The 24,678-nt window shown below is 33.4% G+C and overlaps 2 protein-coding genes across 2 annotated transcripts; both read right to left on the bottom strand.

Annotated features, from left to right (window-relative positions):
* Nucleotides 1-1,544: 1,544 nt before the first annotated feature.
* On the bottom strand, nucleotides 1,545-4,599 carry LOC119616114 (hairy/enhancer-of-split related with YRPW motif protein). Its single transcript, XM_037972320.1, has 3 exons — nucleotides 4,424-4,599; nucleotides 4,113-4,327; nucleotides 1,545-2,545 (listed from the first exon to the last, which is right to left on the bottom strand). Exons 1-3 carry the CDS (start codon nucleotides 4,597-4,599, stop codon nucleotides 1,545-1,547), a joined length of 1,392 nt encoding a protein of 463 aa, XP_037828248.1.
* A 5,487-nt stretch (nucleotides 4,600-10,086) lies between these two features.
* LOC119616117 (homeobox protein 2) lies at nucleotides 10,087-15,571 on the bottom strand. The gene is made up of 2 exons (XM_037972324.1): nucleotides 15,277-15,571; nucleotides 10,087-12,555 (listed from the first exon to the last, which is right to left on the bottom strand). Exons 1-2 carry the CDS (start codon nucleotides 15,316-15,318, stop codon nucleotides 11,545-11,547), a joined length of 1,053 nt encoding a protein of 350 aa, XP_037828252.1. The 5' UTR covers nucleotides 15,319-15,571; the 3' UTR covers nucleotides 10,087-11,544.
* Between the last annotated feature and the right edge of the window lie 9,107 nt (nucleotides 15,572-24,678).

Raw genomic sequence — 24,678 nt, 5'->3', positions numbered from 1 at the left:
TGTTTTTGTGGATGATTTTTGACCACCAATCAGAGTAGCGGATTGAAATGAGAACAACTTAAGGAAATATTTCAACATTAGCCATGTTGAGCGTTAGTTGAAAAGGAGTTTCACTAGATCTACTACTTGCCAATGTACTTACGGTATCCATCACTGCACGATGCGTACCGATGATGATTTTGCTACTATTACCGAAAGTGTGCAGCTGCCGACTTTTTATGGGCTGAAATTTACCTGATCTTTGGTTTCACGTTGACAGATCCTGTTCCACAGCTAACTAAACATTAAGTTCGGTTGGTCTCATCAGCATCTAGCCAAACAATCGGTATTTTGCGCATTAAGTTCGGTAACCGTATAATCGTCCGTTTTGGTCACATCAGCTCTGCGATTTGATCCGTTAAGATATTTTCTTGTTCTGTGCCGTTAAGACCGATGTTATTTGAATAATCCATACCGTAAGGTCTAACATTGTCCGAGCTTTTCGGTTGATAGCAGCAAATACCGCAAACATTTGGACTAACAGGAGAAGCTACTGCGAAGCCAACTTATATAATGTGAATAATTGTTGCTGTTTTAGTTGCAATTCCTCTTCACTTAATTATAGACTAAGTCGGTTTAGGATTGATGTATTGAGGATTACTTAACCAGTAATTTATAATAAGCCTAAATGGGGTCGTACGAGTCAATTTCAACATCGTAAAAAGCTTAATACTCTTGATACCCAAACGTTTATGAGAGGAGTCCTTCACATATTGTATTTGTCGAAAGAAGCTTTCAATATAGAGAGGACTCTCTTCTTTAAAACCAGGCCCTCTAAAACCAAAATCTGAAAATTTGTGATCTGATATATGCAAGCGCTAAATCTTTGAAAAGTTAGGTTAGTGGCCTCCGGTAGGTTAGTGTTCTAGTCTGGTAGACCGGAGGTGGTGAGTTCGATTCCCACCAGAGGCACTGGTTAAGGAGCGCACAACAGGCCCGATAGAGGTGTATTTCTTCGGATATGACTTTTTAAATGAAATCTTTCTTAATGCTAAAACGTGATCATTTCCATTCTCACCAAAACCCCAAAGACGCTAGTTCCAATAAAAGAAAAGTACCGGAAATTTTTATTTTAATTTTGTTTTTATTGTTTTTTTTCATTGGTATAAAAATAAATACTTAAACTAATTTGCAATGTTTTTCTTAAAAGCTAATGACTTAGATGGTTTTTCTTAATTTACATAAAATTTATAATTTTGTTGTTTTTTTTTTTTTTTGTTAAATTGCTTATAAAAAATAATCTCTTTGGTTGGTCAAAATTTTTTTACAAAATAGTTTTACTTTTCAATTATAAATATTTTGTTTTTTTTTTCAATTATCACACTTTTCACTCATTTTTATACATGTTTTTTTCTAGCTAAAGATTTGTTAAAAATCACATTATCGGGTTTAAGGGAGCCTTAATAAATTACAACTTTTGAGGACTCAAATATCAGATATTTTATTTCTTTAGATTCCTAAAGAATCTAAAGATTAACATGTATTTCTTTCCTTATTATTTATGGTTAATAGGCCATTTCAGCACCCCAAGGACGATAGGGTTTTGAACCATTAGCTGTTACATAAACACCTGTCTGATGATTATATTCTTGACCTACACTAACCGGATACTGAGGAGGCATGGTGGTATAGCCTAAACTACTGCTAGGAACTGTTGGTGTAGTTTGACGTAGACTATTGTGGCTTTGAGCACTAGTTAGTTCAATGTATGTGGAGGCCCCCTGATGTTGTGTATGGTCTTGGGTGTGATTTTGTGTGTAGGTGTGGTGGCTAGCTTGATTATTAGTTAATTGAGGTTGTTGTTGTTGCTGCTGCTGCTGTTGTTGTTGTTGTTGCTGTGGTTGTTGATGAGCTTCATGAGTGGAGGGTGTGCGTTGAGGATGTGTAACTTGTTGCTGGGTTTGGGTTTGAGGTTGTTGTTGCTGCTGCTGCGAGGTTACTTGCTGCTGCTGCTGTTGTGTGGTAACTTGTTGAGCTGTGGCATGATTCATTAAGGGCAAAGTGTCTTGAGCCGAACCAACTGAAGTTGATCGTACATTGTGTTGTTGAGTCATATTATGTTGTTGCTGCTGTTGTTGTTGTTGAGAGTGCATGTTGGTACTATTGGGTGAGGAGCTTAAAGTGGGATATTGATGTAAAGCAGCAGGTAAATTGGGCACATATGAAGAACTAACCGAAGCATGTGTGGTAGCAGCAGAAGGATATGTTTGATAAGGAGTAACACCACAATTGGGTTGATAAGCAGCTGCAGCAGCCGCTGCTGTAGACGCAGCCGCAGGATGACCAGCCCAAGTAGCACTAGGACTTACGGGACAACCTTTAGACATTTCACGTTGCTGCACAAAATACTGTAAATGAGACATTAATCTCAAACGTAAAGGATCTTGTATATCCATGCCTTCAATGGTCACCAAATATCTAGCCACTTCGGCGGCACATTCACGAAAACCAATAATATGATAATCCATGGCAAATCTTTGAGGATCATAACCCAATGAATCCATACCTGCAAACAAACACAAACAAAAAAAGGAAAAGTTAATATTTTTGTTTAACAATTAAAGTAAACAATTAGAATTTTTCTAAGGTTTTAATATTCCCACGAAATATCCCATTAATTGTTGTTTAACACCCTTATTTTTACCATCAAAAACTAAAGTTCTTATAGGATTTTTTTTATAGCTATAGGGGTGTTTTTAAATGACACTGCGAATCTTTGGGAAGCAACTTTCTCACTATATCAAACTTCTAGTATTTAGCTTTGAACATATTTAATATCATTTTATGAGTTTTTTTGGTGGCTTTAGAGAGGGTGGTGTTAGTGTTAGTAGTAAAAGCCGTGGGATAATTGTATAAAACATATTAACCCGTGTGCCAATTTCCATACAAATAGTGGTTAAAACGCGTGGGAATCGTTTTAGAAATCATAGTAAATTAGTGGGATTAAACCAAATCGAATTAGAAATTTTAATAGTGATTTAATTGGTCTATTCTGGTTTACTTGGGATATATTTAAATTTCTAATAGCATTGACTTTTAAATTCCATTTAGGAACCGGTTTTCCTTAATAGGATACTTTTTTTTTGGGATACTTTGATAGTGACCTCCCACTGTGAGTGAATTAAATTTTGAAAAACTTGTTTTAATTAGAATCAATTTTAAAGATCACTTTGATTAGATGTCCTTTAGATCAGTTTGAAATTCTAACTTTTTTAGGGAGAAAAGTGAAGAAGCTTTTTTTGTTGAAAAATCTTAATAATTGAAAAGCTTTTACTATAAATGCTTTTTAGTGTAAAGGTTTTTGGTATGTTATAAAGCAATTTTGTGAATTGTTTTAATTTTTATTGAAAAATCTTATTCTTTGGAAAGCTTATTTTGAAATAAAAGTTTTTTAGTGAAAAAGCTTTTTGTGAGTTATAAAGAATTTGCAGAATTTGTTAATTTTTATTAAAAAAGCTTTTATTTACTAAAACTTTTTGCTATGAAAGCTTTTTAGTGAAAAAGTTTTTTTTTGTTTTATTAAGCAATTTGATGACTTTTTTTTAAAAAAGCTTTTTCATCGAAAAGCTATTTTCAGGAAAAGCTTATTCAGGAAAACACTTTTTTTGAAAAGAGTGACCACTTAGTCGTTGTTTGGTTGTCTTTCAGCTTAAAATAAAATATTTTGTATTAAAACATTTTTAGTGAAAAAACTTTTTTCGCTTAGTTTGGTGATTTGCTTTAATTTTTGTTGAAAAAGTTTTATTGTAAAAAAGCTTCTTAATGAAAAATTTTTGGAGCTTTTGATTCAAATTTATTCTTTCATTAGATTTAGAAGAATATTTTTGCAGTTTTGCAAAAAAGTATATTTCATAAGATTTTCTTTTCACTTTATCAAACATGCGCAAAACTTAATGAAAACTTCATTTTGCATTTTGACATCAATACAGTATACAATGGCTATAACGAACTAAACAAAAAACACTAAAAGCTTCTTAAAAAATCTATTGAGAATTCGGTAGCTTTTGAATGGCAAAATTTGTCTTTATTCCATTAACTAATTACTATTTTTAAAAACTATTGCTAATAATTACCTTTACTTTGCAAGCTTTTCAAATGTTCCACAGTTAATTGCAAGATTTCAGCTTTTTCCAATTTGGCGGAACCTTGTTTTTCATAAGCCGAAGGCACCAAACGTTTTAATTCCGACAATGAGGAATTAATACGATCACGGCGTTTCTTTTCAATAACTCCACGACGTTTTTTGCGACTCATTAGCTGGCAACTGTTGGTTTCACTGGGAGAAATTCTAAAAGTTAAAAGAAACATTTAAATTAGAAAATTTCGTACTTCCAATAAGAAACTCAATTCTTTATATTTATCAGAAAATAACTAGAAAACTCACTGTTCTTTGGATGATTCTTCGGAATATAATTCTTCACAATCACTTTCGGACATGGCACGTTTTAAACTGTGAGTTTGTGGAGGTGGTACCCAATGATTTTGCGGCGTAGTTGGTACTGCGGCGGCGCCATAGCTCCAATGTAGAGCAGCATTATTATGATGCATATTGTGATCCATTTTTTGTTTCTTAACACTTTTTTCACAATTATATTTTTAAAAAATTCTTTATATTTTTATAAATTTTTAAATTTTCTATAAACTTTTAAAAATTTTTATAAGCTTTTAATTTGTTTAAATATTTTTTTGTTAATAATTTTTTTTTTTTTTAAACACAATTTTTATTTGAGTAAATTTTTATTTTTATTTCGTAGTAGAGCTAGTTTCAGAGCACGTGTCTTATCGTGTGTATGAACGACGTTCGACTGATTTTGAAACGTACGACCAGCATGTGCCACGACTCAAACTCCAGGCAATCTTAACGTCCTTTCACCAATAAAATCTGAACTTCATAAGCCACCCCATTTGTTGCAACGTAAAAACCACCCGTTCGTCCAACTACTTCTATGTCCAACTAATACATCCGCATCCTGTAAGGGTTAATTCGCTGCTGTGTCTGATCGTTTGTGCAATAAGTGTAATAAAGAGAGAGTATTTTACGTGTAAGAGTATCGATAGCGTTAGAGAGAGAAAGGGCAACTTAATTCAAACATTATGCATGAAACGAGCAACTTTGTTAGTAGTTGTTTTTGCTACAAGTGTATTATTATCAAACAACAAGAACAATGTTAGTTGTTGTTTATTTTTCTGCTTAGTTATTATAGTTGTTGTGTTAATATTTGTTTTATGCAAGTTCCACTTGCTCGAGAGTTGTATTTTTGAACTGATGCTTGTTGCTTAATCTTAGAAGTTTTGGTGCTTATGCTGCAACTTTACCACAAATAAAGTTGTTGACAATATTGTTTGTTGCCTGCAGTCAACGACGTTTCATCGATTGTTGTCAATGTCTCTGTCGTCGTCGTCACCATCCTCGTCCTCGCCGCCGTTGTTTATTTATACCTCTTGACAAGTTATCTACTCAAATACATATTGTCAATAATAATACGACTGTTGTTTAGGCGTCGTTTTAGTTGTTCGTTTTGTCGCCAGTTGTTGTTTGTAAATTTGTTAGATGATTTTCAATGAATATGGAGCACGCGTTTGTAACTTATGCTGGTCGTGTGTTGCCCCCAACAAGTGCATTTAGTTGCTGTTGCTCTCTTAATGTTTATACGTTTGTATGCAAAAATCTTTATCTTTATCTGCTCTTGTAGGTCATCGTACGACATTGTTAAGGATATTGGAGAACGCCCATGGCGTTTAGTATTTATTTACCATTGTAATTAGGTCATGAAACAGGTGAATTTGTTAGTATTTATTTTGTGCGGTCTAGATTTTAATCATTGGCGTCTGTTTAAATCTTAAGACCTTCCTTAAATGTTTGTTGGTTGTCGTTAAATGTATTAAAGGTTAAAGGGCAATCTATTCCCTCAATTAGTCTTGTGGTTCTAAAAAGGCAACTAATCACTAATCACTTCATATTCCTGAATAGGAATCTCTGTGACTCCAAAGTACTTCTAAAGAGTTTTTAAAGAATTTGTTGTTAATTGGTACAACAATATTTTAATCGATTACATACTAGTTCCGTAACCACGTGTAGTTGGAACAACTTGAAAAATAATTACTTCAAGAGCTCTCTAAGATGTAAATGCTCACGAAAACTTCCCTAGCTCGAGTTCTTAGGGTGATAAATTCGAATACTTACGGAACTGCTTCCGAAGCTTAACTCAGCCGGAAGTTTGAGATCAAGAACATATGGATATGTTAAGATTTTAAGCCTATTAATTACCTCTAATCTTTAACCGATCATCCACACACACGGACTTTGATAGAGTTTTCAAAGTTAGAGTTCCTTCTGGGAGCGAGTGGTGTAGGAGTAAACTACCGACCAGAATTTTTACTGATGACTCTAAAACAGAGGAGCTCAAGATTGCCATTTCATAGCACGCGTGATAGGGTAAGAAAATTCTGCGGACGCTAAGTTGATACACATACACTATAGGTTTAATTCTTCTCTTTTTATAATGAGCAATATCAGTTGGTTTGCTCTCAACTTGAAAAACAAAATCAAATCAGTTGCTGATCAGCACTTGTCGAAGCAAGGTCTGTGCGCGACGTTTTTAAAATACACAGAGAAATACAACAACAAAATTTTGCGAAAGCCGAATTAATGTAGAAGAACATGAGAGAACAGTTGATAGTTTCTTATATATAGACTTTAATATACGCTGGCTGTCAAAATCCATAATAAATATTTGACAGTCAGCATATACTTTATAGTTTGTAGTCATTTTATTAATATACTTTTATTTTGAATTTTGTTCTCTGCTGCTTTACCAACACAAATAAAACTATGGTAGTATGTGTTTGAGCACCACTGCTCTAAAATGAGCTGTGAAGTTGGTTCTGGTGTCTTCTGCGAAGAAGCTTGGAGTTTTCAAAGTTAGAGTTCCTTCTGGGAACGAGTGGCGTAGGAGTAAACTAGCGGATCTTTACTGATGGCTCTAAAATGAACTGCGGAGTTGGTTCTGGAGTCTCCTGTGAAGAATCTGGGATATCTCTCACCGTCTTCCCAACAACTGTAGTGTTGGGTACTATATGATCTCAATATTCGTGGCAACAAAGGAATATTTGTCGTTGGTCAAGTGGCAATTCTTTCGCTAAACTCTTATACTGCCACTTCCTTATTCGTCAGATAATGCAAGAAAGATCTGTCAAGACTGGGTCGCCTATTTGACATCACACAGGCAGTTAATCTCACCAGAACGAGATTTGCTTTTGATGCCTCCAACGCCGCTTCAGTAGCAACTCCGTTTGGTAATTTATCAAAAGCAGTATCCTCTGATTCATTCTTCAAAAGGCTAAAAATAGATGGAATAACCTAGGCACATGCAAAGGGGCCATGTTTTTTTCGGCATTCCTTCAATGAGAAACGCACAAACAAACAATATTCCATCTTTTCTGTGAATATCCTGCTATAGCCATCCTCCCCCAGGCTGTCAGGAAGAAACCTCTGAATACATACTGTGTAACTGTCCAATGTTAGGATCACATCGAGCTAGAATCTTGGGTGCTGCTTCACTAGCACCGAAGGATCTCTCCGGGTGCGTGTTACCTTAATGAAAGACCCCATCTTGTTGCGATTGCAATACCGGGGAAAAGAGGAGATACCAATACCTCTAGTCTGCCGGGACTATAAACTGGTTATGTTCAAATCTATTCTCGGCCTTTCCGTGGAACCAGGGTCGAACCAGAGAACCACATAATCTGATACTACGAGCGGGGTTGAGATTCCTTGGGGATCCACATAGTGTCTGTAGTTTAAACCCAAATTCACGGGAAGAGAATGTCGGTTAAAAGACTGATGCACGGTGACATCTGTATTTCAGGATAAGTTCTGTGCTGTTGCCGAAGTCAACAGATACCCCACAGAGGTGTAACTGTGGGACTAAGTGTTGGAAATGAGTTGGCAATAAATGTATATGATTCAGTATGAATATAGGAGTATACGGAGTGAGTGTATATCTAGTGTGAGTGTGTTAGATGAATGAGATGTGTGCTGGGTTGAATGGTGATGAATGAAAGGTATCTTATACAGGTGATACCATTGAATTTTCCTTCCTTGTCCAGGTATAATCAGGGAAAACTCTATTTATACCACAGTGTGTTCTCTGTGAGTAAGAACAGTCCTAGGCTTATTTGATGGATTCGTGTTTCGGACTGCCGAATACGTCTCTAGGTGTTATTGCTGAATCAACAGAGGTCATCCCATCTGCGTGGTTGTAAACGGAAGTGATGCTTTTACAGCGGGGAGGAAATGGTCAGAAATTGGATAGCTCGTACATGGACCGGCACAGCGATATTGCCAACTGCATGTAAGATACACAATGAGCGGTGGTAAGTCGTCAAAGTAGCTCACCCAGTGGTTGAAAAAGACCTCCTTGAAATAAGGCCAACACGGCAGGTGTTCACGTAAAGCTCCCCGCAGGATATATTCACTATCTCACCAATCAAAACCCGTTGTTTTCATACGTGAATTGAACCTGGTATGGTGAACTTACGGGCTGCACAAAAGAACCAAAACAGGGTCGTGATACTTAGTGGCCTTTCTAATCTAATCTAATCTAATAGTGGCCCCATACCCAACTTAAAGTATACCAATTGACTTTTTTGAGTCGATTTAACTATCTCCTGTAGTTTACAGGTACCAATTTTGAACCTAACTTAATGCGTATTGAAAATGGTTAAAATTGATCTATTCATGTAACCCTGATAAAACAGAATAGGGTTTTGAGCTCATAATCATGTTTAATATACTAGTTTTTCCGAAAAAATTGGCACAATTCAGTTTTATACTAATCATGATTGAATTTCATAATGATCGCGATTCATTTGATCCTAGTCTCAATACGAAAATGACTTTAAAGTCCAAAAATTCACTTAAGACGACTGAACTTAAATTTATCCAACAAATTTTAAGAGAATCGAATCCTATTTTCTCCTAGCTCCCTAGCAATCCTAATTGAACAATTATTTCTTTTTTAATATGTTTTTTTTTTGCAAAGTTTTGAAACATTTGAAGAGTTTTTAACATTTGCCATGGTGTTTCTGAGATCTAAAGGTTATGGCGATATCAATAAGACCCAAATTGCTTTTCAAGTATCTGAAAAAGTTCCTTTGGTCTGCTTTAATGCTAGAATTGAATATTTTTCATTATTTTTCCCATAATTTTTAATTTCCTTAAAACGCTTAAATTACATTTTTATTTTTAATTAAAATATCATAATTACGAAAAGGAATCTCCCATTAAGGGGCATAACTAGCAGTAATTATTGTTTTTTAATCGAACATCAAAAAAATTTTTTTTTCTATGTAAATTTTGTTTTTATATAATTAATCAAAACAATCTTTTTTTTTTGACGGACAATAAAATCATCAACAATAAAAGACCACCAAATAAATATTCTCATGTGAGCAAACTAAAAACACAACCAAATCAAATATTAACAAAAAAAAAACTCACCCCCAAATATTCCGAATAAACAAGATACGCAAACAATATCAAATGTTAAACTTAAATGCGACATTAAATAAAAATTGAACGAACATACCAAATTGAACCACCCAAAGCAAAGATATGAATGAATGAATGTATCGAATGAAGAATGGATGGTACGACGTGGGAAATGCACTACGAAGACATTTCTCACGCATGTTTGACACGTGCTGGACGAACTTTTTTTTAATGCACAAAACAAAAAAAATGAAACAATATTTGAAATAAAAACCTTTTGATGTAGCCAAAATATACAATGTACAACGAGTACAAGTACTTCAAATTGCTTTTTTGTTTCTTAGGCTAAAGAAACTTACATATTAATGGATGCTCGTTGGAATACATGTTCGAAATATATTTCAAAATTATTGTTGTTTATGATTTTCAACTAACCACGTGCCCATGACAATAGATTTTAGTTAAAATTGTTTTTTTTTTTTCTTTTTAATTCTTTCCATCTTACTTACAGGCTTTCGTTCTTTTAGAAAAAAATACATCATTGTTGCTGATTGTTATTTGTTATAATATAATAATTTTTTTTTATTTCCTGCTATATTTCAAAAGTTAATTACACTTTGCGAGAGTGATAAAGTGATGTGTGGATATAAGACAGCGAGCAAGAGCGAGAGAGAGAGAGCGACTATAAACACAACTTTTTCTTTACATTTTGATAATGATTAAGGCCACATTGTTGTTGTTATAAAAACAATTTCAAATTATAACTCCACAATCATTGTTTTAACAACTCTAGCGGGGTAAGGACTTATGAACGGATCAGGGAAGTAAGATGATTGTAGCAAAATCTGAAAAAAATCATTTTTTGATGTGAAATATGGAATATTTTTACGGTTGTATGGACCTATTTCTTCACTTAATAGTGGAACTCCGAGAAAAGTTAATATCGTTCAAGTCTCCAAAATTTTTTATTTCACAATTTTACTGCAAATCAAAACGGTTCCCTAAAGGATCGGAGTAACTCACATTTCTCGACAGAACCCAATCCAATGCCGAGAAATTTGGAGAGTTCCAAAGTTAAGCTCATTCAAGCCTCGAAAGTTGTTCATTTGATAAATTAAACTCCATTCGAAACTGACAATTTTAGTGCTTATAACACTGTAATTCGGATTATAATGTTATAAATCGAGTTCCGGAATAAACCCAGTACTCTACAGACTTCAATCCAGTATAGGGATATATCGCCACTGAAAGTCTCGAGTTATCACAAACATTTAAGATTGGATCTATAGGATTTATTATAGTATTAGAAAGGTTCAAAAAGATTTGAGAACTTCGAATAAGGAATAAGGTTTCGAAGTTAAGTTTCAAAAGCTTTTGTAAAACAAATTTTATCGATTCGGAACTGACAATTTGTGTACTATTATATTGTAATTCAAAGCTGCTATTTTAAGGAACGAGTTCCGTTGTAAACCCAGTTCGCTATAGACTCCAAACCGAAGTTACGATAGGCCGAATGCAGAATATCATAGAATGATATGGATCTCGGGTCCTTGATCGGAAGTCCTCTGTAGCTTCATCGTAATTTAGAAATGGATTTTGGGACTTATTTTATTTGGAGCACATACCAGAGTTTCTTAAAATACCCGATATCTATTAGAAGTTGCCACAAACGCTCAGGGATCCGTTTTTAAGCGATCGAAAGGTCGAAACGTCGATAAATCCACATTCTTGTAAGAAAAAGTCGAATAATTGATTCAGAAAACGAAGTCATAAAGAGAATAGTCGTCAAAGTACGCGAGCCATACATTAAGGATGCTTTTTATAAAAGAGATATAATGCTGAAACCATGTGGAACCGATTTCTATAGTTCCATTTGTTCGGAATTGTAAAAACCAACAGATATATCCGATTCCGTTATATTTTAATAAATTGCCAAAAATTTTCTTAAACCACAAAAATCCTATAATCCATCCACCTTTCCCACTAGAGCGATCCCTTAATCTCACGCTTCTCTACTCATCTTCCAGCCAGGTCTCCAATGTGGTCGAACTTGAGCGTAAACTTGATTTAGCCGGTGAATTATTTGAATTTATACTAAAACAATGAAAATTATCCATATCATCTTCCAAAGAATTTCCATTTATATCCCATTTAACCACTGGAGTTAATTTATAAAAACAATCTCTTTCTTGACCGATAATGAATTGATGATAGTTGCCATCGGATTTACAACCTAAACTAACATTAACTGGAAGCAAATGATTATTAAGATGATGATTATATTGGGAATTAAAGTAATTATGATGCGTCATTTCAAGGCCTCTATTGGTAAAAATTGGATTATTTAAATTAATAGCATTGCTGTTGTTGTTATTATTGTGATTATGATTATGATTGTTGTTGCTAATGTTGTTGTTATTATTTGCATTACTGCCATTGGGACAGTTACTGGTATGGGTATTGCTAGTGATGAGATTTAGTTCCTGATCATTAATAAAGTAATTATCTAAACTAGCTGTGGACGGTGTATGACGGAAGTAACGCACATCTTCTTTGTACTTGACTTTTTCAAAAACAACCTCAAGATTTATGTCATCGGCGAATGATGAAGGCGGCTTTTTAATGTTATTATTGAAATTTCCATCAAAAGGTATAATTTCCGAGGCAGTATCACTGCGCAATTGTTCTAAACGTTGAAATTCATAACCATCGGCTGTTAGAAATAGTTTAGAAGTTAAACTTTGTAAAATGGCTGTATCGGGAGTTTCATCCTCATCATCATCTTCATCCAAGTGTTTTAACGATTTCGCATTTTTTGCCTGTTTATGTTTGGGACTATCTTTGGTTTCTTTTTTGCTTGTTTGACGTTGATATGATCTTGTCGCTGCATTACTCGGTGTTGTATTGGAATTTTGATTGTTCGGCTTTTCGGTTGCTTCTACCGATGGGTCAATATCGGTGGAGATATCTTCCTCTTCTAAACGTTTAAGGAATATTTGTTTTGTGGACAATTTACGTATGAGCTGGAAAAGAGAAAAAGAGAATGAGATTTTTGATTGAGATGTTAAAAGAGTTTAAAACGTCGAAGATCTGGAATATAGGGCCAAATTCGGGTAAATAGTTTGGAGCTTTTTTTAACATAATTTTCTTTGACCAATTAAAAGCAAATTTAAATCGTTAAATAAAAATTTAAACTCTGAGTTAATTTGATTCTATAAGAAACACCTTTTTTCGTTCTCTAAAAATGGTACTTTTTGAATTTGAAAAGGGAGCTTTGGTATATTTCGTTCTTCAAATAGTACTTTTGGAATTGTCCATACTATGAATCCAAAACACATGAAATTAAACATAAATGTCCTTCAAATAGTACTTTCAGAATTGTTCATAAAAACAACACTCGAAATAGTACCTTTTCTTAGTGAAAACATAAACTAGAGGGCAAGAACGATTAAAATCTTATTTTCCACCAAATATCAAAATTTTTGAGTTAAAACAAAAAAGTTCATGTTCTGTTTATATTAGGGGTCCTAGTTGAGTGTCATTCCGTAGACAGATCTTTATGATCAAGGGAATGGAACTGATGCGAAAATTGATGAATGATCGGGAAAGTCTCCATATATTGGAGATTAGTACTGATTTAGTATGCCTTTTTTCTACGCGACTAATTGTCGGGGCAATTATTGGGTTCAGTTGACTTTGGAAATTCCTAAATCCTTTTTCACACGGATCGGTTCACGCAGAGGGATCCTGTTTCATTATTTTGGGCATTTCGGGCTACCAAATACGTCTCTTGGTGCTGTTGCCAAAACAACAGAAGCCATCTCAGTAGTGTGGTTGGGCGACTTTAAGAGGTCCAGGAATGCAATGAGTCTTTAGATGATGAGAATGTTTGTGGGGACAATGGCTTTCTTCATGGCATCAATAGGTTGTTTTCAGTGATTGCCTTTTCCTTTGTCGGAGTTAGATTGAGCTTGTCTCATGACACCTGTTATTCCCCAACCGGGATACTATGGCAAGAAATTAGGTAGCTCGAGTACTTCAGCAAAGTGGTTGTACATGGACCGGCTCAGCCATGTACAAAAATTGACACCTGATTTCTTCATAGAAGGATTCAGGGGCGCATGGTAGACCTTTCTCAATCTACCCAGTGGATGAAAAAGACCACCGTGAAATAAGGCCTTCAACGTAGGTGTTCACGTAAAGCACTTCGACATTCGTGTTCCTTCTGGTATGTCACCGGAGGAGTCCACCCAACTTTAACATCACACTGTTGGATGCTCCCCGAGGCATGTTAGGAAGGACCTTCGTGTATACGAGGAGAACATACGAATATATATATGTGCAGGATCCCTTGGATCGTAAATCGTACACAAGAGCTTTGAATGACATTCATAGAGAATACCGCTATTTCTGGTTACCGCATGAATGTCGTTCTTGAAGGTCGCTTACCCCATATAGAAGAAATATAGGAGAACCTGCCGCAGAAAACAAGACAACAGAGATCGGGATGGAGCTCAACAGAACCCCCGGATTAAAAATGTTATAGTTTAAGCTGTTACAACAACAACTCATAGAGAACACACTTCATACCAGATTTACCACATATCTTGTATAAACAGAGTAAACCCTAAACATATACATTCAAATTCAAATTCTGACACACTCATTCTAGGTATAGGAATGAGTGAGTCCGCATTCCCCTACATCCATCCCGTAAGTGTCAAGTGTATATGAACACATGACATCAACTTCCAACGCTTAGTTCCACAGTTACTCCTCAGCGGATTATCTGTTGACTCGCCAACAGCTCCTAACTTTCCCGAATTATAGACTTTACCGTGTCTAACCAACATTGTCTTCCCGCGAGTTTGAGTTTAAACTACAGACACCACGTGCAGTCCGAAGGGACCTCTCCAATAAACAGGACTATACAAAATCTGAAACTCAGCCCTATGGGCTACCATAAGGCTCCCTGGTTCGACACCAGGTCAAATAATTTCAAGAGAAGGCCAAGGTATTGGTAACACCTCTTTTCCTCCGGATTGAAATAACGCAAAGATGGGAGAGATCATTCGAACATGTCCAATTATATTTCCTTACTTGTTTTTTAATTGATTTAATTAATATTATTAATACATTTACATACAAAGAAATTTAATACTTTCGTTATAATAACTAAACTTATAAAATTTTCCGGAAGTTAAATAACGCACGTGTATGTATTTGTTTTGCCTCAAATGCAAAAGGGCGTAACAAACCACTTAAAGAAAATTTTCTTTTTAAATAGAAACAAAAACCAAATAAATTGCCTAAAATTTTGGTGAAATTTTCCTATAATAAGAAATAATTATTACTTAAATTAAGATTAATTCCTTTAAACATATGATTAACCTTATAATTAACCATAAAAACAGCCCTTTGTTGAATGTGAATTTAAAAGGAAAATAGCATTCTTCATTGGAACTAACTACTATATAGTCTAAAGCATTGTTGTGGTCATAAATATGTAGTTTGTGCTCTCTATTGTTTGTTGCTATTTTAGTTGTTGGTTGGCATATTTCTTTTTTTGTTTCATCTATGCGTTACAAGGATAATCCTTTTTTTATTTAGATATATAAAAAAGGTTTTAATCAATATTATTGATTTATTTTCTTTTAATAAATTTTAAACTAAACAATTGACCCTTAATGCTTTTTATACAACAAATTGTTGAGATAAATGAAATTTAAACAAAAATTACTTACCTTGATACAAGATTTTTTTGTACGCTTTAATAGATGAGACATTTCGTTTTGGTGGTTGTCAAATTAAATTGTTTAACTTTCTTAAAGCCATTACAGCTAATTTACTTTTTTTTAATTGTTGTTTTTTGTTTAATTTTTCATTTACAAAATTTATAAAAAAAAGATTAATTATTTATTTATTTATTTGTTGTAAGTTGATATATTTAGTTTAATACACACAATAAACTAAAAAATGAATGCATCACCATTTACTGGTAGTGGCCTACTACTGCCACAACTGTCTGAAAAGAAATTCGTTTGGAACCCCTCTCTCTCGCAATGTTCGTTCGTTCGTATGCTTGAATATATCGGTCTGTGGTTGTTGAAACTGAGCAAAGCAACATAAACATTTGACAACTTAACACCCATTTCATGCTGGTTTTTTTTTTGTTTGTTTTTGGAAAGGGGCTTTAAAGGACTAAATTCTTGAAAATAAGGTAAAGAAATTTCTTATACAAATTTGGTTCAATTCTGAATCGATAAAGTCATGTCCGTCCATCTGGCCGTCCAAGTAAACCTTGTCTATGGAAAGGGGCTTTAAAGGACTAAATTATTGATAAATGAAATTTCTTACAAAACAAAACTTGCTCCGAATTTGGATCGATAAAGTCGTGTCTGTCCGTCTGGCCGTCCAAGTAGATCTTAGGTTCTAGATAACTATGAAATTTAGGACTTTTTAGATCCAATTGAAAAGATGTTGAATCCATACATTCACTTTTGAGTCCAAAAACCTATTGCGAACTATCATATACAGCTTTTAAAGGTTCAATAGGTACCATAGTTGTACCTGACTTACGATCTTAAGTTGCTGGATATAGCGAAGAGTAATTGATATTGAAGCTCAAAGTCAAAGTTTGCAGGATAGAGAGAGGTGTAATTCTGGTTATTACTGTTACGCTATATTAACCATTGCGAAGGCGCTAGGAGTTTTTGTTGAAGAGTTTTGAACTTTTATATGTAAACTCAGGTTTTCTAGAAACTTCTTATTACCTTTGTTAGCGAGAGAGTGGACACTTAAAAAACAAACGTAAGCTCTTTGATTGTCTCCTTGTAATCTATGGGGTAACGATAGATATCCTTGTAGGACAAGCACATGTTAAAATTGTCACTTGGGTAGTCGGTGACAATTTTAACATATTCTTGTCTGTCTCTTCGTAATCTATGGGGTGACAATTGACTTCCTCATTAGACAAGAACATGTTAAAATAGCTAGTCACCTGGGCAGTCGGTGGCTAAGGGTAACCCTAAGTAGTAGGTTAAATAGGTAGTTCGGTACTGTCCGACCGAATTACTGGGACAAGTTTTTTTTCCAATCTTTCATTAATATCGATATTTTCTCAAATTCATGGATTGCACAGACCGGCAAATTTCTAACTCAGAGACCAAAGTGCACTTTTCTACAGAATTGATCTGCACTGAATCCGAAGCTGTCCCCTGAAAGAAGATATATCAGATGTTAAGTCCTTATTTTAAAGCCTATAAAATGGACCTTCAAATGTCATGCAACATTTTATATAAAAGTTGTCTTAGCGCTGTTATAACGTCTTAAAAAGTATCAAAAATGTTTTTTTTTAATTTCAGGATACGATATCTCGAATTCCAGATGTGATGGAGAAAATCTAATTCGGATTCAGCGCGGCTTAATGCTTTAGAAAAGTATAAATTGGTTTCATTGTTTCGACTTTTTTCAAATTTGATTATTGTTGAATTTGCGAATCGCCATATAATAGAGTTTTTGGCTGTGGGTCACATAAGTTTTGGTATTCCATAGAACATTTGAGATCCAACCTTACTTAGTGGCTAGAAAATGCTGACTAACAGAATGATTCACAAATGGAACTCTTCTTTAGAACTTAACTCTCTTAGATAAAACAGATGAATAATATTTGTAAAGTCGGGTAGCTAGGCGTCACGTAGGGCCTTAATATGTACAGAAATGTCTTTTTTTGTAACTCCTAATGAAAACAGATTTAATTTGCTGCGCCTACAACTCTCTTCTGGGTATTGCAGCATAAATGTTAACTGCTTTAATTTCAGATCAGAACCTTTCTACAGTTTCTCCCAGAGTTATGCTAGGGAAAAAGGACAACCAATATTTTTGCAAAAACAGGAGATCGCCAGTATCCTGTAAATTCCTAGGGTGTTTGGAAAATAATGTTGGGAAATCAAAATTTATTTTGAGGTTTTCAGATTCTTGATTCCTTGTTTCAGTGCCGTGTTTTTGTATTCCTGTTTTTTTTTTTTTTTGCATCAAATTGTTATTTTAAACTTCTGCATTTTGTTGGACACTGGGGCTCAACACAACTGGAAAATTGAGAAATTTGTTTATATGTATATAAAATTGTATACGTTTTGATTCTGAAAAAAACTCCTGTTCCCTGTGTGTTTTCTCCACAGTACGAAGGCATTTTTAACATGTATTAACTCTCGTATCGCTACTACTACCAATGTAGTATTATACTCGTAAATATTCTACTAAATGCTACTACTAACGTTTTCATATAAACTAATACACTGATTCATAAGTCTCCCTAGTTTCGTCATTGGATCAAACCGCATTTTTTTTCTTGCTTGAGATACACGTGCAAATTTGTTCGTTTATTATTTTATTCACTATGAATATCTCAACGAAAAGTTTTACTCATTTATGTTGTAATTTAAAAATTAATAAAATTTGTTGTTTTTAATGCAGCACAGGCGCAGTATTTTCTATATAAAGCTGCCGAATACCAAAAGAGAGAATCAAAAAATTTGATTCTGTACGATTTGACATTGTACCCTAGCGGGAAATTTCATTCAAATTGTATTTATTACTGTAAATGTATGTTAATGTTGTATTTGTTGTTTGTTTGCTCCTTTTGTTCGTTATTATATGGACAATTTCATAGAGTCGTTGTTATAGTGTCATAGGTCATTCCATTCATTATTTGTTTGTTTTTGTTTTTTCTACATTTTCAAATATTGTGTAATAATTATACATATTCATATTGTTGGTTTCTCAATAATTTAGTTGTCAAGGTGTGGTATTTATATGTTAAATTCTCATGACATGTGAATTGTGCATGTTGAGCGTGTTTACAGGAACAGGAAATTGAATTTAAATTCCATTAAATTATTATCAAATAAATCCGGCTAATAGGTGTATCAAGTTATTTGTGATGATATCGTATATGTTTAAATTATATGTATTAAGTTTTAAAATTACTAAATTTAAAATGTTTAAAGTTTAGTACTATTTATTGAGTAGAGAAATTCTATATTCGAATTTATTTTAAAATTATTTAATTCAATGTTGCTACACGATGTTGTAGCATGCGCTTTAGCAACATAATTTTATTTATGTAAAAAAGTCAATAAGCAACAGTTCGGATGGAAAAGCTTCACTAACTACCTACTTCACCAGGATATCAATTACAATTCTTGTTGAAAAACCTTTAAGAATTGAAAAAGCAATAATGAAGACTTAACTATATTAACATTCTATTAAAGTCTCTCTGAGAAAGCTTCTATTACGTTCGGGAAGTTTTTATTTTCCTCTTTAATTTTTTGAGCCGATAAAGCACATGGAAACTTATGGTGAATGTGTTCCATCAGTTTCAATAGGCGAGGGAAGGGTTGTGCGCTTCAGAAGTGGTGATTTTGACAAGGAATATAAAAATCTTGCAGGACAGTCCAAAAAACAGTTTTAAGACCAAAGAGAGGCATTATTCCATTTAGATTGCTGACAAACTCAACAATAGTTTGAAAATAATTAGGAGCTACTCAATCAGTAATCTCAAAAAGTTTGTGAGCAACAGGATACCTTTAAAAACAGAGGAATTGTGTACCATACCAATAGAAGCCGAAAGATCTTGAAAGGCTTGCTGCTTAAATGCTATACAAGAAAATCATTTTTGTACTGAATAATTACTTGCAACAACAAATTGGATCCATTTCGATAACACAAAGTGTAAGGGATCGTATGTGAAGCTATTGGGCCCAAAAACAAGGAGGAAATATACAGAACACAACAGATTCGTTTGAAGCAAGCCTATGTCGAAAACTGCTGAGAATATGCGACAGACATGAAAGTCTTATATTCTATCATGACTACTTTAGCAGAAGTGGTTGAGAAGTTTTGCCTCACGCGCCTTACAGTCCAGACCTTGTTCAGATTTTGTGCGACAACTATTCGTTTCGATTGTTATAGGTCGCTCTCTTTCGCTTTAAATTGTATCTGAAATTGGCTTGATTTTTTTGGTATTTAAGTAGTTAGTTAGTTAGTTAGTTAGTTAGTTAGTTAGTTAGTAGTTAGTTAGTTAGTTAGTTAGTTAGTTAGTTAGTTAGTTAGTTAGTTAGTTAGTTAGTTAGTTAGTTAGTTAGTTAGTTAGTTAGTTAGTTAGTAGTTAGTTAGTTAGTTAGTTAGTTAGTTAGTTAGTTAGTTAGTTAGTTAGTTAGTTAGTTAGTTAGTTAGTTAGTTAGTTAGTTAGTTAGTTAGTTAGTAGTTAGTTAGTTAGTTAGTTAGTTAGTTAGTTAGTTAGTTAGTTAGTTAGTTAGTTAGTTAGTTAGTTAGTAGTTAGTTAGTTAGTTAGTAGTTAGTTAGTTAGTAGTTAGTTAGTAGTTAGTTAGTTAGTTAGTTAGTAGTTCGTTAGTTAGTTAGTTAGTTAGTTAGTTAGTTAGTTAGTTAGTTAGTTAGTTAGTTAGTTAGTTAGTTAGTTAGTTAGTTAGTTAGTTAGTTAGTTAGTTAGTTAGTTAGTTAGTTAGTTAGTTAGTTAGTTAGTTAGTTAGTTAGTTAGTTAGTTAGTTAGTTAGTAGTTAGTTAGTTAGTTAGTTAGTTAGTTAGTTAGTTAGTTAGTTAGTTAGTTAGTTAGTTAGTTAGTTAGTTAGTTAGTTAGTTAGTTAGTTAGTTAGTTAGTTAGTTAGTTAGTTAGTTAGTTAGTTAGTTAGTTAGTTAGTTAGTTAGTTAGTTAGTTAGTTAGTTTGCAAGAAGAATGTAAATATATACATCAAATCCGAAGAAATACAACTAGGCTTCTATTGGGCCTGTTGTGTGGTCTTTAACCAGTGCCTCAGGTGGGAATAAAACCCACCACATCCGGTCTACCACACTAACCACTAACCTACCGGAGGCTCTCTTTTCTGGCCTTAAAATTAATTATATATTCTTTGTCCTTATTGAAACTAAAACGATCTAGACATCTCTATATATATGTCTTTCTCTTGATATCGTCACAATAGGGAACAAGCGGTTTACAGTTTCACCACATACAAATGGACACACAGAGTACAATTTAAATATGTTGATGGCTACAATTGTGGAAAAATTCCACAATAAAATTGGTTTTATTGACCCAGAAATGCTTCTGCAAAGTATGGCGTAAATCGGATCAATTTGATATTTATATAAGGCCTGACATGACTTATACCGGTTTTATAAGAATCAAATTCATAAAATTTTGTGAGAATCGTTTTATAATTCACTCTTTATCTTTAGAGAAAATTATGGTTGGCCTCTTCCGATTTTTCATTCAAATTCACTTTAAATTTAGATTACAATTTAGATCACAAATTGTGACAATCAAGAAGACCGTTAAGTTTTCATATCAAGTTCAGTCGATGTTTGATTTGAACCTAATAAGTTGATCGGCCCCTAATAATTGTTCTAATTATCTGTTTGTTGCTTTTTATAGATTTCGTGATAAAGCATAAAGTAATCATCCTTATAAAAAGGTGATTTCTTAAACTATTTTCCTATATATAACAATGGATATTTAAACATTCACACAAAATTTATCAACATCTGTGATAGTCATTTTAGTTTTATTCGCAAGTTTTAGTGTCATTTCAAAACAATTGAAAGACATATTTTTAAGGTTAAAAACGTGACTTTAAACAAAAAGACTCTTATAAAAATGAGAAAAACAATCCACTAATTAAAAATTGAAAATTAGTCTTTTTGGAAAAGGTCAAGAGCAAAAGGCTCATTAAAAATCTTTGGCCACCCTTCTTTGTTGCAAACATGATCACGCCAATGCTCACTAGCATTTTATTGGGTAGGACACACGTAATTGCAAAGGATGGTGATGATGATATTGTGGCAAAATTTTAATTTACGATGCATAATATTTGCGATTGTAAATAATTTTAATGTAACACAACTATACGAATTGAATGTAATAAATGTATGAATAAATAATTTAATATCGACCCACAATATACATACATATAGCATTAATAAAACTGTTTTTGATACGCTTTTGTAAAATTAAATTAATAAAATGTAAATTTTTTGTATTTTAAAAACAAGTGTGACAATTTCACTCACTCTCACCACTTTAGAATATAGAACGTTATTGCAAAGTGTGTTAATAGTAATATTATGAGCAACCCCTAAAAGTGTCTTTCTGTCTGTCGGATTGTTCGTCCGTCTGTCTGTTAAGAGGCCTGTAATCGTCAAAAATATATCATCAAGGTTGATTATTGCACTTATATCATGAATTGTATTGACTATTGAAAGCGGGGTGTTAAATTTCATTGCGGTGCGATTTGTGTGTATGTGTGTAAATTTTAAAAACGATTGACAACGATTGACTCTTGAACGTCAATGAGGCGTGTGACAACTATCATTGTCTGCCACAAATGTTTAATATTGGTTTGTGTAGTTGTAAAACTACAGGCGTTTGCCATGACCAGACACTTTAGTTTTGCCAGCAATTAAAAATTCTTGTTTTTTTTACCTACAATTTTTACACTTCCTTTTTAAAATATAATATCAAGAAATATAATCCATCAATGTTTTTTATTAGACGATGATCAATTGCTCATCAATAACTGATTTGTCATTATCCTTTTTTTTCTGTATAATATTGACCAAATCATCATAAGACAACAACTCTTTCCAAGTTAGGGTTTTGAAATGGTATATTTATAAGCGAAATCAATACTCGAAAGTGTCAAAAATGTATTGAATGATCACTTTTATATGACATGCGCATTTTTTACGCAGGACTTTATTAATTTAATAGAATTGTTTAACAAAATCCTCTATGTCCTAAAATGTCCTTTGCAATTTACTACACTTTAAAAAAAACACTATTTCTATTCTACATAACACAAGTTTTATAAATTTTATGGTTTCCATTTTAATTTGATTTTTACAATTTAAAAAAAAAATCTCTTGTTTTTTATAATATCAAACAATAGACTGAGTGAGTGATGTGACCAATGTGTGACAATTTCACAAAACAATAAAACATAAAGAAAAAACATTTGTGTTGATATACAATTTTCCAATTTTAAATTAAATTGTAAAAGATTTGTGTTTTTTATATTCTTTTATTTGTATTTTTTTTTTGTTTCCCAAACATTTGACTGTTAAATGTCAAAATTAATTGTTTTCGTGTGTAATTGTGGTTTGTATGCTTTATGTTTTTTTTTTCTTGATTTCGATATGTAAATGTCTAATGTTTGTTAATAGAGTTTTATTTAAAAAACCGGATATTTAAATTTAAAGTTTTAAATATCCTTTAGAGTGGTAGAATCATTTGTCATTTTGAAGAAATGCACTTTCTTTTAGCTACGGAGTGTAAGGTTTTGGTTTCTCTAGGTTTTACGTTAAATTCAGCATAAGAGGAACTAATTATGTGGAAAAAAAATCTAGTTTTTTTTATGGGAATTAACAATCAATAGATTTGTTTGTATGTTATCCTTAAAACTCTTCAAAATCCTTCACAAATGATAGTTGGTTCAAGTTTATTTGAATTGAAATTAAGAGTAGGACTACTAAGACTACTGTGACGTCAAGCTAGTTCCTTCATGACATCTGTAAATAAGAACAAGTAGCAAAGTACAGTCGGGCATGGCCGGCCATATGTGAAAATTTAACAATTATGTGTTTTTCCTAAAGAAACTTTTATGTTGAATTTTACCTTGATTCTGAAGTATTTAAGCAATTTATTGTTAAAATAAAAACTAATTTTCTAAAAGAGTATATATTGGAGTCAGGGTCAAATATAGGCCCATCCTCATAAAATTTAGAGAAGGGATATATTTTTCTATAACAGTTAGTTATGCAGATTTAAAATGATTATAAGTCAATTTTGGACGTTTAGAACATTTTTTAAACGGGGGTTTGTAGGGGGCTAGAATCAAATATGGGCTGATCATTACAAAAATCTGTAGTGTCATTTATGCTTATATAAAACTTAGTTGTGTCGATTTTTGGAGACATAGTAGTATATTTGACGTAATTTTGGCATAAAAAAGTCAAATCGGGAGGTTCGGTTATATCCGAGCAAGGTGAAATAATGGAGCGATTTTCGTCCCTGTGCCGGAAAACATGTTTAGTCCAAATTTTCTTAAAATATCTTAAAAATTGCAGCCTGTACCCAGCGCTCAAGGTTTAAATGACAGTGTAGGACCTATATTTTGTGCGTTACAAACATCAGCACAAACGCATAATACAAACAAGTAGGGTTATTATATTCGACTATATCGAATCTTATATATTCGTGTCGTTTTTGCCCGCTAGCTTTCCGTTAGGACCTAATCGTGTGTTCAACAGACAGGCAGACGTTACGGAATGACAAAATCTGTATAATCCCCATTTTGTATGATGTTGAGTATAAAAAAATATCGGTTTTGACGGAATAAAGAAAAATAGATAAATTTCGGTGAAAACTTATTCTTTTTTTTTCTCACATCAGACATATTGTTAAGAATTTAATTTAGCCCTATAATGCTTTGTGATAGCCCTTGTAAAAATCCCCAACCAAGTCTCTTGCATGTACCCCGTACCCTCAGAGATCCCTAGTTATAGATACCAAAGAATCTCTCTTGCGATACAATCACAATAGACACTATCGATCATTATGATTGTCCAAATTGGATGCTTAAATAACGATTATTCGTTTACAAGCCGATCTCTCGTAACAGAGATCCCTAATTATAAATACCACAGAATCTCTCTTGCGATGCAATCACAATAGATACTATCTATCGATCATTATTATTGTCCGAATTGGATGCCTAAATGACGTATATTCGTTTACAAGCAGATCTGTCGTAAAATGAAGGGGATTTCGAAATATTCTACAATAGAAATTTATTCAAACTATTGACCATTGTAAGCTTTGGCCTTTTCTCTTCTTTCGGGAAGCATATGGATTCTGTGCCAAAAGAATTGCTCATCTTTTGAGGCCAATCATGAATGAAGCCAATTTCGGATACTTTGTTCCAAAATCAAGCGCACGCCAAAAGGTGAAAATTGTGACTCAAACGGGGCAAGCTCTAGACTATGAGGAGGGCGAGGCAAAACCAGCGTAAACATAATATAATATTACGCTTTCTTGTCTGACCGTGTATTCAAAAAGATTCGGTTAAATT

Source organism: Lucilia sericata, unplaced genomic scaffold (genome assembly GCF_015586225.1).
Source record: "Lucilia sericata isolate MDLA Ls3-8-SP2 unplaced genomic scaffold, ASM1558622v1 Contig000058F_arrow, whole genome shotgun sequence".
Classification (NCBI taxonomy): domain Eukaryota; kingdom Metazoa; phylum Arthropoda; class Insecta; order Diptera; family Calliphoridae; genus Lucilia; species Lucilia sericata.
Note: the sequence above shows the minus strand (reverse complement) of the source record. Positions and strands in the feature narration are given on the sequence as shown.